The following is a 17,299-nucleotide window of genomic DNA, read 5'->3' as shown; positions in this document are numbered from 1 at the left end:
ACTATGAGGAGAGTTTCAACCTGGTTGCTCTAGGAAAAGAAGGTAATTGGATGCACTTGTGGGTCTAAGTAAAAGACAATTTAGATGGGTATGTAAGTAGGTACAATGCACGATTGGTAGCTAAGGAACATGCCATTGATTATGAGGAGACTTTCAACCTGGTTGCTCTCTAGGATGATAACTACAAGAGCAGTCATTGCTATGGCTATAGTTTATAAATGGTCTTTATATTAGATGAATGTAAAAAATGCATTTCTACCTGGTGAATTTCAACTTGGTTTCTCTCTAGGATGATAACTATGAGAGCAGTCATTGCTATGGCTATAGTTTAGAAATGGTGTTTATATTAGATGAATGTAAAAATGCATTTCTATGTGGTGATTTAAACAAGGAGATCTACATGGTGCACAACCACCAGAGGATATGATGAGGACCATACACACCTAGAGTTGTTTACAGGTTACATAAAGCCTTTTTATGGCTTGAAATAGGAACCTTGAGCATGGTTAGACAAGATAGGAGAATATCTTGTCACTATGGGATTTCATATATCTACAATTGGATTTTCATTATATGTGAAAAATATTGATAGGGGCATTGTTCTAGGAACTTTGAGCATGGTTAGACAAGATAGGAGAGCATCTTGTCATGATGGGATTTCATATATCTATAATTGATTTTTCATTATATGTGAAATAAACTGACAGGGAATTGCTCTAGTAGCCATCTATGTTGATGACTTGTTTGTCATAAGGGATAATGATGTTGACATTCATGAGGTGAAGATGCTCCTTAAGAGAGGATTTTTGAAATTAAATGTTTGGGTGAGGTGTTACTTGATCTTTTTTAGGTATAGAGGTGAAGATGCTCCTTAAGAGGATTTTTGAAGTGAAGTATTTGGGTGAGGTGTTACATGATCTTTTCTAGGTATAGAGGTGATTAGATCATGTGATAGGATTTGGCTTTTAGAAAGGCAATATGCTTTGGACATGCTGTCCAAGTATGGAATGACAAGTTACCCATATTTGAGCTATGTTATTGGATTGGTGAGTTAGCTTATACAAGCCCCACACTTGGATGCAGCTAGGAGGATCCGTAGGTACATAAAGTCCACAGTATACTCTAGACTTTTCTATGAGGCTGGAGTACAAGTATAAGTACAGGTACATGGATATAAACATGCAGATTGGGTTGGTAGTGTCTTAAACATGAGATCTACTAGTTGATTTATATTTTGTTTTGGGAGTGTTGCTATTAGCTAGAGCAGCAAGAAGTTAAGTACAAAGGCTCAGTATAGGGGGATTCTATGGTAGCATGTGAAGTATCTTGGGCTACTGATAGATATGGGAGAGCCCATGGATAGGACTGTTATCATTTATTATGACAACACAAGCAGTACAATTAGCTAGTAATCAGCTAAGCACATTGAGATACATTATCACTTTGTGAGGGAGAGGGTTCTATCAAGTGGTGGATTTGGTATATATTAGCACAGAGGGTCAGACAACAACTAACATCTTCACAAAGGCATTGGGTACCTACAATAAACCTCTATTTGTTCAGGAGCTTACTTGGAGTGCAAGATATAGAGTTGAGCTCAAGGGGAAGTGTTGAGATATGGAGTGCAAGATATAGAGTTGAGCTCAAGGGGAAGTGTTGAGATATCGAGCTAAACTCTAGTGCAATATATTGATGTGATATGCCATGATGATAGCTCTGCACTTATACCACTAGCATGATTGGTGAGATTATGGGTGATATGCCACTAGTTGTATATAGGCCATCCACTTTGGTTCTCACTAAACTTATGGCAGCATAGTTATATCTCTAGATCATATAGTTGGGTTTATACTATGGACCAATCATTTTGTATTTTATAGTAGTAAGAATTTACTTTCCCTTATAGTATATACTCCTATTCTTATGTTATGGTTGCAAAGCAAATAAGAGAATAGAAGAAAATTAGGCCATCCATCTCTCTTTTGTGTTTGTCTACTCTTGGTGTTGTTGGCCTTTACTTAATCCGAGGTAAGATTGGCTTTCACATGTTTGTTCCTTCACATGATAATGTCATGGATTGGACGCCACTCAAGAGATCTTAGAGGTTGTTATGTACGATAGCTTGGATAACTCCACTAGATTGGAGAGGCATGACCTTGAAATAAAAAGAGTATAAAAGTATTTAATAGCCTTTAGAGAATAACTACGCTTAAGTTAAAACTTTATATATGTAAAGCATTTACATCACTAAAAAAAGATTAGAAAGCTTATTTACATACAAGAATTTCCTTCCCAAGATTTTTTTGGAAATCCCTGAGACCTTGTAATATCCTAATCTTCTCAATAATAGAAGCTATCTAAGGTTGAAAATTCCTTTACAAAAAATACATCTTTTTTTTTAGGCATTGTCAATGTTTGCAACCCAATAGGAGTCTACAAGGAAAACCTCTTCTAGTTTATTAACATATAGTAATATTCTAGACAAGCATTTCTATGTGCCCTATGGAGATCTTAACAACAAACAGATAATACTGGTCATCCCATATGTGGGTTCAACTAGCCCACCCATTATTCCCAGATATCTCAGCTTCATGTTTTAAGATTCGTCAAGAACAATGTGGATGCAGTCCCTTTCTTGCAGGTCAATAACCCACTCATTGTAGATGGCTTGTAAAAGGACATTAGTTAGTCTTCTATCCATGTTTCTTAAAGAAAGAAAAACAACCAATATTCTTAGGTCATCATTATTTTCTAAGAAATTTCATTATAACCATGGGTGTTATGGCTCACCCAAACCCCCCTTGAAACACATCCAACAAAAGATTACCGGGTGAACCACAATTGTGGTCGTGGTGAGGATCTTTCCAATGGCCGAGCTCGTAACCCTTGAGGTCTCCAAGCTCTACAACTCCTTGAGAAGCAATTCCACCATGCCTCTCGCGAGTGTTGTCACATCGCCATGTTGCATTACGTGTACTCAACCCTCCTCTCATCTCACTTTCACACACACTCACTATAGCATGGATTAAAGAGAGAGATTAGCAAGAGGATTATCAAGAGCAAGACTCTATTGCACAATGGGAGAGTTTTTGTATTATGAGAGATATTCACTTATATACATGGCCATAAGTGTTTAGACTCACTTAAACTGTGGACTGGCTGGGCACTTTAGGCTCATAAGAGGCCTCATGCTATTGCATGTTAATCGGTGTTGTAACTAAAACTTCAAAAACAAAAAATAAACATAAAAATTTGAATCTTTCAATTGAGAAAATGAAGTATGTGATGGTAAATAACGTAAGGCGGATTGAGCAGGACTTGCGAGATGGTGCCCCAGCCTCTCACGCCTCGGAAGCTGCCGGTGCCGCCGAAGACGGCCAGCTCGGCCGGATCGGAACCGTCCAGCATGGCCTGGAAGAAGATGGTCCCATTGTAGCGTCCATCGTTGTAGTTGATGACCTCCGTCTCAAAGCCAGCATAAGTAGAGTCGTAGCTCGTGTCCACTGTGTAGCCCCTTGCATACCCCAACAGCCTTGAGCTGTTGGACTGCTCCTGTGTAACGTTCAGCGCAAAGATGACGCTCAGCCCCAGCGCATTGCTGCGAGTAACATTTAATGGCTTCAGTAAGTAGGCTAGGCTGGGATCCCCCCTCTTCACTTGCACGTAGTATTTGAGCTTAGATTTCTTGTAGGGCGGAGGCCGGCGGCTATGCCCAGCTGATCTAGAGCTGGCGTGCACCTGCACAACCATGAGAAGAAGGGCGATGCAGAAAAGAAAGCGGATGCTGGCTGGTGAAGGGGAAACGCCATAGGTCTTGAGAGTTCCTGCCATGGCTGCAGAAAGAAAGGAAGCTAACCCACACAGACACGCGCACGCGCACACACTCCCGATACTACAAACGGCTACTACAAGGCCCTTTTATAAACCTCTAACGTGCCACTAAGTCAAAATTATGGTAATCTTTTTTACATAAACCACCTCGATTTCATACCCATGCATTCACACTAGTTCCGAGCTCCCCCCCTTCCTTTCAAATTAGATGAAGGTGTGAAGAAGACTCTTCTTCAAAATTACAATCCCCCCTTCAAATTAGACACAGGTGTGAAGAAGACGCTTCTTCAGAATTACAATTTCGGCCTCTTCCATTCATGGTGAAATTGGTTGTTGTAAGGCTCACTCAAAATAGTTTCCCTAACACTGTTTTACAAGTCCCAGAAGAGAACATAGTTTTACAAGAGAACGTAGTTTTACAAGAGAACGTAATTATAATGTCACCATTTTTCAAGGGAGTTGTTTGGGAATAGTGCCTAGCTTATGTGCTACTATGTGCACACATCATGTGCTACTTTATCTGTGTTCTTCTCTTCGATTCATAAATTTTACAAACTTTTCCGTGTTAACTCTACTTTTTCTTCACCAACCACTAGAAAACTTTGAGGCACTTACCCCAATTCCCAAGAGGCATCTCGACATTCTTAATCTATTATAGCAGTTACCATTTGATACTACTTTAATCTATAGCAATTACCATTTAATTCATTAATTCTTGGCACTACTTTAAAAATTTCAAGATTTTATTTAAACATAAAGTTGACTAGCTTTTCTATGCCTATAGATCTCCTATAGAGTAGTCAAATAAAAATGAAACAACTTATATATTCTGAACTTTCACTAATTTCCTCTCTCTCTCTCTCTCTCTTCGCTATAGATAAATACAGATTATACGCTTTATATAATATATATATATACATACATATATGTGTGTGTGTGTGTGTGTGTGTGTGTATTTATATATTTACATATATTTGCATACAAGTATATATATGCATGTATACACACACACACACACACACACACACATTTTACATACATACATACATACATACATACATACATATATATATATATATGAACATGTGTGCATATGCGAATGTATATGTGTGTGCGGGCATGTAAATTTTTTTATGTGGACATTTTTGTGTTTATGTGTGGGCACGTGCACGTGCATATGTTTGTGAGATTGTGTGCATATACACATGTAAATGTGTGTGTGCATGTGCATGTGCATGTGCATCTATGTATGCATGTGTGCCTATCGATATGTGTGCACGTGTATTTGTGTATTTTAGTGTGTGTATGCGTGTAAGTTTATATGCATGTATGTGTATGTTTGAGGTTAAGTAAGTGTGTGCGTGTAAGTGTGCATATTTGTCTATGTCCACGTGCGTTGCGAGTGTGTGTGCATGTGTTTTTTTGTGTCCATGTGTGTGTTTTTCATGTGCATGTGTGTGTGTGTGTGTGTGTGGTGTGTTGTGTGCATGCACATGCATGTGTTTATGTTGGCATACATACATACATATATATATATATATATGCATACCTATAAATACATATATATACGTATGTGTGTGTGTGTGTGTGTGTTCTCTCTCTCACACACGTGCACATAATATAATATTATGCATGTGTGTGTGTGTGTGTGTGTTTATATATATAAGAAACTCATTCAATGAGCAAATGACTTGATGGTGGTGACAACTAATTGTGAGCCCCAATGCATCTAGGCTTGTGGTGGAAAAGAACCGTTCCTTTTAAAAAGTTCAAAAATGTGAAACTCTTCTATACATACACACATATACATACATGCATGCATGCATGCATACATACATATATATATATATATATACTCATTCAATGAGAAAATGACTTGATGGTAACAACTAATTGTGAGCCCCAATGCATTTAGGCATGCGTAAAAAATATGTATAAAATTTTAAAAAATCTCCTTTCTCCTTTATGTGAAAGATCTCTCCTCCTCTTGCCAAGTGGGGCTCTCCTTTGCTTGCCGCATGGTAGGTTACAAGTATTATATATATTTATATAGATATATATAGATGTGCAAAAAGAATGTAAATGTATTTCTCAAGTAAGTGATGGAATGGTCTGACCAATAACATAATTAGTGTCCGTGCTTACACTACTAGCCATTGGGTGTACAGCGACTCTTTTTCGTCGTATAAGCGATGCTATTTAGAGTCTACTGGAGTCGCTGCGGTACGTCGCTTATACGACACTGTTAGCGAATATTATAGCAACGCTTTGCATTATATAAGCGTTAATTTTTTTTAAAAATTCTTAACTGTCGCATAAGCAACGCAAAACGTCGCTTAAGTGATGACGATTGCATCGCATAAGCGACGCGCCCGCACAACGGGAAAAAACGGCTAGCCGACGGGATTATATATATACATACTCTTCTTATCAGCGCCTCTCTCTCTCTCTTTCTCTAGCTCTATCTAGTATTGCTCTCTCTCTTTGCCGCTTGCTTCCTTGCAATTTTGATTGTACTCCGTGCTGTCATTGTTTTTACGGAGATTAGTCAGACCGGTGTGTAAACAAACATGAATTATGGTAAATAGCGCTATCTAGCTCTCTTTTATTGTTAATTTTTGAAATTAAAACTTTAAATTAAATAAAAATTAGACTCTATATACCTATCACTCACACTCTCTCTCCTCGACACACATATAGACATATTATATATATATATATATATATATATATATATATATATATATATATATATATATATCATACACACACGCACAGTGCACACTCTCTCTCTTCGTTATTAGGAGCTCGTGAGGGGAGGGACTCCCTTGGAGCTCGTGAGGGGAGGGACTCCCTTGGAAGCGTCTAGTTCTCATGAAGCCCTTCTAGACTCAAGCAGTACTATTTTCTGTTAGAGTTACATTCCTGGGCACTGCCCATTGTACCACATATGCACACACTTTTTCCCTATCACATTTTTTCTCTCCACACGACTGTATGGCTGGTCGGCCTGCATGCATGCTTTCCTGTATATAAGGAGGGCCATTAAACTCCATAGATGTAGCTGCCAGGTGATAGCCGGCAGGTAGGGTTAGATTTGGTACTTGGTACTTGGTACTCGGTACTTGATTTGGTATCATGTTGAAACCTTTGCTTGCCAATCTTTTGCTTCTTTTGATGTGTTACAACGTGGCCTCGCCTCTTTCCTTGTTTAGGGTTTGTTTTTTTTAACGTAAAGATAAATAAATAACATTCTCACAAATACTTAGGCTAATTAACTTACCGACAAATAATTAATTGTTTCAGTGATGCAACGAACATACGTCAATATATATCATCAACAAATATATGTACATGTGTCTAGAGTGTGTGGTGATCAATCCTCACATATACAAAATAGATCCCTAAGTATGATCACTACATGAGTCATCACTATACGAGTCGCTAGTATCGGACTCATGATCACCATCACCATCACCACTGCCACCACCCGTGCCCCCACCCACAACACCACCATCACCAGCGCCACCACTCGTGCCCCCACCCGCGATCACGTCGCCCCTCCTCTCAGCCTCTCGGCGTCGCCCCTCGGCCTCTTGTTGAGCCACCTCTGTCATGTTGTCCTCGCCATATTGCTCCTGCATTAGTTAGTGAAATCAAATAAGAACATATTACAGTTAATATGAAAATAAACTACAAAACAAAACAGTGATACCCACAAGTGGATTTGTCATGTCAGCAAGTGTCGCCTGCAAAGCGCGGTAGCCGTAGTATGTGGCGTACTCCATCTCCTGCGCCGTAGGTGCACGACCATAGTCTTTGGTCTGCATCAAGACAGAACCAAAGACTTATTGATTTCTTCATTCAATAATATTACCTTTGAAAGTTAAAATTTGAACGGTCTATACTCACAAATGTGGCCACAAATCCATCTTGTCTCATCCGGCCTAGTCTAGATGTGTGACCAGCTTGCAGTCTCTTTCGTGCTGCCATCTATGTAAATATGATTAAACAAAATAACATAGATTAGAGAATAGTTAGAATCAATCTAGCAAAGTTCATATTAATTCTAATATACATTAGCAAAGGCACACACCTTCTACTGAGGAAAAGTGATGCGTAGGCGTCTCTCCTTGCGGAAGTATTGCCATGTCTCCATGCACAGATCAGCCCTTCTCTTGTTTGTATCCACCATGTAGTAGCGTATGTTTATTTTTCATATTACAATAAGCGTTAGAATATACCATAGAACTTGTTAGATTTCACTGTTTTGTTTCTTTTATTGATTTTTTAACTTCGATCATTTGATAAATGACTCATGTTTTTATGGTACTTGAAAATCAGATTTGGACAAATCAGAGGGTACACCGCCACCTCCTACTCTACTGGTGGTGGTTGGGGTGCACAGAGTTCCAATACTGCACATGAACTTGTTTACGATGATTTCTACTACAATGAGTCTATTATATGCTGGTGCGTTCGTTGTCGTGGCACATATCGGAGGCCACGATGGGAGTGCTTTTCACATGAGATGACTCATGGTACTTTTGAGCAAGCACCACCACCTGAGGAGCGACATCGACCTATGGTATGTGACTGTTCTCCCTTAGTTTTATTCTTGGTTATTTTATAAATCAAAGGCTCATATATAATGCAACCATATTATATATGTAGGTATATTCACTTGATGACGAGGATGACTTCACTATCAGTGGTGCACATGTCCCTCGTACACGGCACGGAGAGGTCATTTGTCAGTTGCGGCTTGAGGTTTCTCGACATCCTCTACCTCCTGCTTTGGAGGCTGAGACGGGTGGAGATCATCCGTTGCCTACTCGTTTACATTCTCTAGTACACAGACGTATGATCGAAGACGATACGGAGGATGGCAGAGAGGATCACATCCTTTAGATGGAGTGGTTTTTAGCTTCTGGGGCAATCGCTACATGATTGCTCTGTCTACCATCAGTGGAGCAGGACGAGGCCTCTTTATTGCATAGGATTTGCATGTGCCCCCTCGTTTCAGAGGTCACCCTTATGTCTTTTTGTGGACCTATATATAGATGGGGTCCATGGCATCAGCTTACTCGCTACATTCAAAGCATGAGTACTTATGGGTTATGTCTCAATGCAGCCTCTCTTTCTGATAGAGGGATTACACATGCAGAAGGACAAAGACTCTATGTTGACGGAAGACCTTACTCTCAAGGAAACATAGCAGGTTTAATCAATAGTAGTCGAGGGATGAGTTCAAGAACCAATTGCACGTTTGTGGAGTGTGAGAATAGTCATGAACCAGGACATATGAGTAGGGATGTAGAAAGATACATAGTTGTCAATGCTATTAGATCATTACGTGTGTGCTGGTGATGAATTGCTGATCAATTATGGATGGCGTAGACCTCCACGAGCACCCTTAACAGATGAGAGTTGAGAGCTTCATTGTATACAATTCCTAATGTTATTTTGACCTCTTGTACCCTAATTCTACACTTTAATTTGCACCACGTTCTCTATTGTCTCTAATTTAATTTGATAATCATCTTTTATTATCTCTAACTATTTTGTATCTATGATAATTATTGAATTCCATGCACATCTCTCTTTTCTTTTATATAGAAGCATGCTATTGATACAATCTTCTTTGCCTTCAAATTTGCAGATTCCGGATTATGACATCAACAATATCACAAATCAACGTTCACATGACGTATCTCACATGTCAATAGAGTGCATGAGGATCCTACGCAGGAGTGATCCTAATGCATATGCAAGACTAAAGAAACAATATTCTCGGGACTTTAATGGGCATGATGATATCTTTGATAACGACGATGGCATGTCTGATTTTATTGAGGATTGGTATCAAAATAATAGTACGAGCGATATTCCTACTAATAACAACAAGAAGTATCTTTGAGAAGAAGCTCTAAAGCGTATCTACGTAGGAAGCCAACTGACACGACTCAATGCAAGCCTACTTATTCTTAATCTTCAAAACCGTTTTGGATGGAGTAATCTATCCATTTCAGCACTTTTGAAGAATGTAACAATCTAACATATTTTTTTGTTACATTCTAAACATGGTTGCTTCTTATTGATCATATTTTTAATGAACTTGCAGGCTACTCTCTCTCTCAGAAGTTCTTGCCGACAAGCAATTCCCTTCCTGCATCACATGATGAGGTGAAGAAGATGATAAGTAGTCTTGGACTTGACTATTCTTCTATACATGCATGTCCCAACGATTGTATTTTATATAGAGGTCAGTACGAGGACGGTGTGATGTGTCCAAAATGTCAAACACCTCGTTAAAGAGGAGAAAGGTAAGGTCCCTAGAAAGGTATTGAGACATTTTCCCTTGGCTCCATGTATAAAACATATGTTCCAAAGTCCCGAATTAGCTAAGCTTATGACATGGGGAGCGGAGCACACGAGCAAAGATGGAGTAATGCGAATTCCATCAGATAGTTCTACATTTGAGCATATTGATTTGCGATGGCCAAATTTTGTAAAAGAACCACACAATTTAAAGATGGGTGTAGCATTAGATGGCCTGAATCCATTTTCAATGAGATCAAGTAAATGGTCTCCATGGCCAGTGGTAGTTATTAACTATAATCTACCCCCGTATCTTAGCATTAAGAAAGAGCATTCAATGCTCTCACTCTTAATTCTGGGAAAACGACAAGTTAAAGATCTGAATGTTTATTTGGTCCCTCTCATCGACGATCTTCAAGATTTGTGGAGAGGGATTGATGTCATGGATATGTCCAGAAGCATCGGTCAAAGACAGTTCATTGTTCGTGGAATTTTAGCATGGACTATCCACGACTTTCCAGGATATGGTTTTTGCTCAGGTAATTGGTTTAAATATATATATTGTCTCATATGTTTGTACGATGTTCATTGCGCTAATCATCTTTGTTATGTTTTCCATGCAGGGATATGTACCAAGGGTTATAAAGCTTGTCCAATTTGTGGTGATTGGTTGAGAAAAAACCTCAACAAAAATATATACCTTCGACATAGATGATTTTTATCTGAAGATCATTATCTACGAGACAAAAGGCAAGCCATACATTTTAATGGAAAGGTAGAAGAAGGGAGATGTCCAATAGCAATGACACCGAAGGATTGGTATCTAAAGTGGACTGTTGGACCCGCTATCGATCCGGAGTCGGAGATCATAGGCGGCAATGATGATGATGCTGTAAAGGTAGAAGAAGGGAGATGTCCAATACCAATGACACCGAAGGATTGGTATCTAAAGTGGACTGTTGGACCCGCTATCGATCCGGAGTCGGAGATCATAAGCGGCAATGATGATGATGCTGTAAAGAAGCGAGCGAGAGAAAAACGTGCCCTAGCTCAAAGTCCTTTGATATGGTATACTTTGGAATATTGGAAGGATTTGAGTATAAGTCATCTTCTTGATCCTATGCACATATTCAAGAACGTTGGTTATTCGTTATGGCAACACCTCATTGGCTTGAAAGACACAGCGGCGGCAGCAAGAAATGACTTAAAGGATCAAAACTCAAAGCCCAATCTATGGCCACTTTATGATGAAACTCAACGTGAGACAACCTACGAGCCTGCCCCATGGGTGAATGAAGAGCTGGAGACTATCAATAGGAAGATTCAATCGATTCGTACGCCTACAGGATATGGAGCATCTTGTCGAAACATGTTCACTCTAGATGACAAGAGCTTGTCTGGTTTAAAAACACATGATTGGCACAATTTTGTGAAGGTAAATCTATCCAGATCTTTGTAAGTATTTATTTTCTTGCATGTTTTGTTGATCGGATTAATCATGTATGCAGCATGTTCTACCCCTTGTTATTGATGGATGTACTACAAGAGGAGTCCGAGATGTAATATATCGCCTTGGATCACTTGTAAGGTATTTATCGGTCATTAATTTTTAGTATAAAATTTTATTTGATATCTTTTTAATTCAAAAACATCTCTAATATCTTCTTTCTTTTACTGATAGATGGATTACATCTAAAGAGATTGCCAAAGGGTCAATTCCACAAAAGAAGCATGAATGTATAGAGCTTCTTTGTTTAATGGAAAAGGAATTTCCAACCTCCTTTTTTGATATCCAGGTTCATCTTCTAATCCATCTAGTGGACGAGATAGAGCTTGCTGGTGTTGTGAGCACTCGATGGATGTTTTGGGTTGAGAGATTTATGGGAGTATTGAAAGGTTATGTACGTCAAAAAGCAAGACCAGAGGGTTCTATGGCGAAGGGATGGATGCTTGAAGAATGCATGTATTACCTTTATGAATACCTTGAGAAAACTGATTTTGAAGCTCCACGCGTATGGACAAATGAGTCGTCTTCTACCATATCAGACGAGGTATTGTCCGGTAGTACTTAGGGAGTCCCTTTTCGCCTTAAGGTCCAAGATAAATTGGATATTTCTACTTTCATTGTCTATAATAGCGAATGTATGCAACAATTCGTTGATGAGTAGTACGAGAAGGAACTTCCAAGCAAACGAGTTGGCAGACGTAAAAAGAGGAGATCTAGATGTCAAACTAATGTAAATAACAACAGGGACGTACCTACTTTCATGGATTGGTTATACACCTGTATGCAACGGGCGGTTAGTGATCATGAGCCAATCTCAACGGAACAAAGAGAGTTTATGATCGAGTGTGAAAGATAGGTAACTTATTAGGTTTTGAAAACTCTGAACTAAACAAATGAATCTCAAATTTTTTTAATAATTTATTTATTGGTCTAGGCTCGAATGTATACCAACATGTGGGCTTATGGACAACATCTTGGGATAAAATCTATTGACGACTTACGTCTAACTCAAGATTCTTGCGTTGTTACCTCTTTCAAGCAATTATCACGTGCAAGTTCAAGAGACACAAATCTTATCGACAATGAACTTGGTTACGTGGGAACCATAGTCGGCATTTATGAAGTATCGTATCGTATCTTCAAGCAGGTAAATGACATCTCTCTTCATGCAACAATGACATGTAGATTTCTTGAAGCTATACATAATTCTAAAGTTTTGATTCGTGTATTTTGATAGGTGGTTTTGAAGGTGGATTGGTTTCGTGCCGAGTATAAAGGCAATAATGCCACAATGAAAAGAGAACTGTCCGGATTTTGGTCCCTCAACTCCTAGAAGTTATTGCGTGCAACAAAAGAGCCTTACATTCTACCAACTCATGTTGAACAAGCGTTCTTTTACAAGAATACAGATGCTCATCCATGGTGGCAAGTTGTGCATGTCCAACCTAGAGGTCGACACTTATTTGATAGCGTTGACTCTGAGAAAGCGGATCAGGATGAATTGATTACGTCCTTGAATCTAGACACATCGACGTCAGAGAGGTGTAAAATTCTTCTTTCCGATCATGATGACATTGTAGATGATGAGAACAACAATGATCCAGACTCTGACACTATAGACACCGAAGAGGAAGAAACAATGGATGTCGAGCCTACGGAGGAAATGAACGTCAACACAGATTTAATGATGGAGGAGTTCGAAGAAGTCAACAAGGATAATGAAGATGAAATTTTATTGACGGTTAATCTCAGAGATGACGATGAGGACTATTAGTCTTACGTGTCAACTCACGGATCAACCTATGTTCGGTAAGATTTAATCTCAAAATAATTCATTGTGAAGTCATGATTTTTATTCTTTTGAAAACTTACTAAAACAAGGGTGGGTGGTGGGGAGTCTCGTGGTGGTGATAGACTCATATGGCTAGTGTCGGGGTTTGATTCCCCTCAGACTCATTTTTCTTGCTCTAGCTGTGTACAGGGTAATTTCAGCTTCAAGTTCACTGAAAGAAAGTTCGCATCAGGATTCGATTCCCCTCCTCTACCAAGGCTTCTATCTCGCGTTTCAACCCCAGTATCAGAATCTCAACCTTCAGTACCCGCAATCAAGCATTGTTCCCTGGATCGACTTGGCCTAGTAGTAGACCATTGAAGCCAGTAGTCTTCTAGCATTTCGTGGCAGTAGTTCCAGCAACACCCTCAGTGAGTACCCGCAGTACCCTTAGCCGCAGCACCCCCCACGCTGCCCATTTGCTGCTCCAGCTCTGCTCTCTCTCTATGACACTATGGTCACCCCAGCTTTGATGTATGGTCACCCCAACTTTGATGTATGCAGCAACAGTATGGGCCCCATGCTTGTCAGCCGCCTCATGAACGCAGACTGAGAGACCACAGATATGTATGATCTCACGCTTGTTCCGCACAGCAAACCATCATTACCGCTGTTCTTACCTGACATTGGTATCAGAGCTCTCTGGTGGTAACTTTTTGGTCTCATAGGTCATTTTGGCCTTTTGAAGACGTAAATATAGCATTTCATTTTGTTTCATTTCTCTCTCTCTCTACTTACCGTGCATTGTCGCGTCTCGATGATTCATGAGTTTGCACATTTGCTTCAGCAACCACTTCCGACTCCATCCTATCCCAAACTCCGTCTCCAGTGTGTTGATGACATATTTCTTGTCATCCTCAAGTTGATCACTGCATTGCAAAATAAATTCAGTTAGTAATTCAAATAAAAAACTATAATTCATATTCTTTATGTTAAATAATACTTTCTGCCATGGTATATAAACTCGCTATAGATAAGACATGCAAAGGTCTCTCATCCGACGTCTGAAGGCGATGCCGACTCCGACCTCAAGGATACCCCCTGTCAGGCGTGATGTCGCATGTGACACCCAAAGTGCCAGTGCACGTGTGCATCGGCACTGGTGGTGTGCTACTCTGCCGCCGCGCTGACGCCTACGTGCAATACAAACATACGATATATTGAGATGTGAGTTCTTAAAAAGTACTTGATATTTAATCTGTAATCGCCATAAAAGATATACCTCTACGACCACTAAATCAGGTGTCACCTGAGTACCAGGAGGTACATCAGGAGTAAGCCGCTGACTCTCGTGATGTGATGTACCTGGGATAGGAGTCCTAAGCAAACAAAGACATCAAAAGGATATATATATTAAGAATTCTATATGTAAAAAAAGGATGACATTACTATTTTATCAATCGAGAAGCTTACCGATGCGTTGTAGTGTGTGCATGAGAAGAAGTCTCCACTCCTACATGTGGCTAGGAGGATGTACCCTCTCCAGGTCGTACGGGCATACTGAATCTCCCAAGAATCTCGATGGCGCCGTCTAAACCCACATCATCCATCTCCACATAATCTGCCATGGCCTCCTCTGACAGTGTATCTCCAGAAAGTCCAGTGCCTCGTAGCAAAGTCTTGATGATTGCTAGCTTCACTTTACGTGTGTGGTCACTCATCGTATCTATATATTTAAAACAACTATATGTCAGACTAGAGATACATTGTTAGGGGAGAGCTCAATCTATCTAATCAGAAACATTGACTAAATAACTCCAAGCAAGATGCATCCACATCTCGAAGTTTGCAAGAGTCAAATATGGATTGTTGGAAAGAACGTCGAAGAGTCATATATAGGATCCCATAATTTGGCCCATAGCAATGGCATCTATGTTCAAGAACATTATTTCTACTAGTAGCTACCCAAGTTTGCAACCCTCAAAACATTAAGAGACATTACTTAAGACCCAAGCATCAGAGCTTCTCCATGAATCATAACCTCTCTATCTTACTAACTCGTAATGTGGCCAGTAGCACCCTTTCTCTCTATCTCTCTATCTCTCTATGCCCTGTCAGCCCATGATCTTCCTCTCTCCACCTATGCTCTAGAATGGTGATGGTTAGCTAGCAGTGTTTGGAGTTCCTTCCTCTCTCCCTCTCACACTATCACCCTTTGCCACTGTAGTGATTGTAGTAGTGCACCTTGTCGATCGCCCATGGGTGACGAAAGTTAATTAGAGGCCATACAAGCTCCTCCTCCTTTCTCGGTCTGTAGTATAAAAACACACGCATACTCCTCCTCTTTCCCCATCGTGCATGCATGGCGACTATTCGTGCAGGGGCTGATGGCATTTGGTCATCCCTTTTTTTTATATGAAATGCTGCAATTCCTGTCTAACTTATCCTTTCCGAAATACACGTCCAAAGATCAAAGAAAGAAGCTAACACTTCAGAGAAAATCATTCATGGTAGTGGCTAGGCAGCTCTACAAAATGGGCATCGACAAGATTCTCAGGAGATGTGTCCCCGAACACAAGCAACAGGATGTGTTAGCAGAAGCACATCAAGGTGTAAGCAGTGGGCATTTTTCTGACAAAGTCACAGGATGGAAGACATTCTAGGCAAGTCTGTGGTGGCCAACTACATTAAAAGATGCGCATAAGTTCTCACAAGAATGTGACATATGCTAGAGGATGGGGCAACTAAGCGATGCAGACAGAATGCCCCATAATCAAGTCCTCCCACTCGAGAGCCATTCTAGAAGTGGGGTCTGGACTTTGTCAGCCCATTCAAACTAGCTGCTCATAGGAGAGGAAACAAATACGTTTGGTGGCCACTGATTATTACACAAAATGGGTAAAGGCCAAGGCCCTTAGAGAGTGCAAGGTGTCATCTATAGCAAAGTTTCTTTATGAAACCATAATGACAAGATTCGGATGCCCCATAGAGATAGTCAATGATTAAGGGACTGACTTCATCAATGAAGTGATCAAGAAACTGACGGAGCAACACATGATAATACACAAGAATTCAACAGTCTACTACCCCACAAGCCAATAGGTGAGCAGAGTCCACCAATAAGATCCTCAAGGGAATCCTAATCAAGACAGTAATTGAGAACAGGAATGACTGAGACACGATGCTGCACTCGGCATTATGGGCATTCTGAACAGCTTATAAGAATGCAATAGGACTTACACCATTCAGTATGGTGTATGGAGTGGAAGTAGTAGTGCCCATTAGTATGGTGTATGGAGTGGAAGTAGTAGTGCCCATGGAGTTTCTGACATAGAGTCTCAGGATAGCAGTGGAAAGGCTCTCTCCAGAAAAATCAGAGATGCACAAGATTGAACAGCTCTTGAAGCTTGATGAAAGAATAGCGCGCGCCTGGACATCAAAAAATGTGCAAAAGAGAAGAAAGCTTTAGGTGGACAAGAACACGAGGTTCAAGATCTTTGAGGAAGGAGATATTGTCCTATTGTTTACATCAAGAATGAGACCCCACCCAAGAAAATTGAAAATGAGATGGAAGAGCCCATACAAGATTGTCAGAAAGTTGGGGACAGGAACTTTTGAGCTAGCAAGTCTGGATGGTGAAAAAATCAAGAAGTTGGTAAATGGGTATAGGCCAAAGCCCTATTATGAAAAGATACCAGATGAAGGGAGAAAGTGTCCAGAAGGGATTCAGAATCCTAGTCCAGAGATGATTAAGAAATAATAATCTATGTCTAACAGAAGGACAGGTCTCCAAAGAAATAAAAAATGCTAAAAAAATAGCCCAAAATTAGACCCCCTTATGTAAATATGATAATGGTGTGTATCGATAC

The 17,299-nt window shown here is 40.0% G+C and overlaps 1 protein-coding gene and 2 pseudogenes across 1 annotated transcript; 1 reads left to right on the top strand and 2 right to left on the bottom strand.

Moving 5' to 3' along the window:
* Positions 1 to 3,239: 3,239 nt before the first annotated feature.
* LOC147631778 (uncharacterized) lies at positions 3,240 to 3,881 on the bottom strand. The gene has a single exon (XM_086807878.1). The coding sequence runs from the start codon at positions 3,829 to 3,831 to the stop codon at positions 3,262 to 3,264; it is 570 nt and encodes a 189-aa protein (XP_086664004.1). The 5' UTR covers positions 3,832 to 3,881; the 3' UTR covers positions 3,240 to 3,261.
* Positions 3,882 to 7,235: 3,354 nt separating this feature from the next.
* Positions 7,236 to 15,151, bottom strand: LOC147631776 (uncharacterized; annotated as a pseudogene).
* On the top strand, positions 8,363 to 9,265 carry LOC147631777 (uncharacterized; annotated as a pseudogene).
* Positions 15,152 to 17,299: the final 2,148 nt, after the last annotated feature.

This window comes from Cibotium barometz, chromosome 14, assembly GCF_041138505.1.
Source record: "Cibotium barometz isolate CiBa-2024 chromosome 14, ASM4113850v1, whole genome shotgun sequence".
NCBI lineage: Eukaryota > Viridiplantae > Streptophyta > Polypodiopsida > Cyatheales > Cibotiaceae > Cibotium > Cibotium barometz.
Note: the sequence above shows the minus strand (reverse complement) of the source record. Positions and strands in the feature narration are given on the sequence as shown.

Coding starts and splice junctions, on each gene's coding strand:
- LOC147631778 (XM_086807878.1), bottom strand. CDS start 3,831: ATGGCAGGAACTCTCAAGACCTATGGCGTTTCCCCTTCACCAGCCAGC.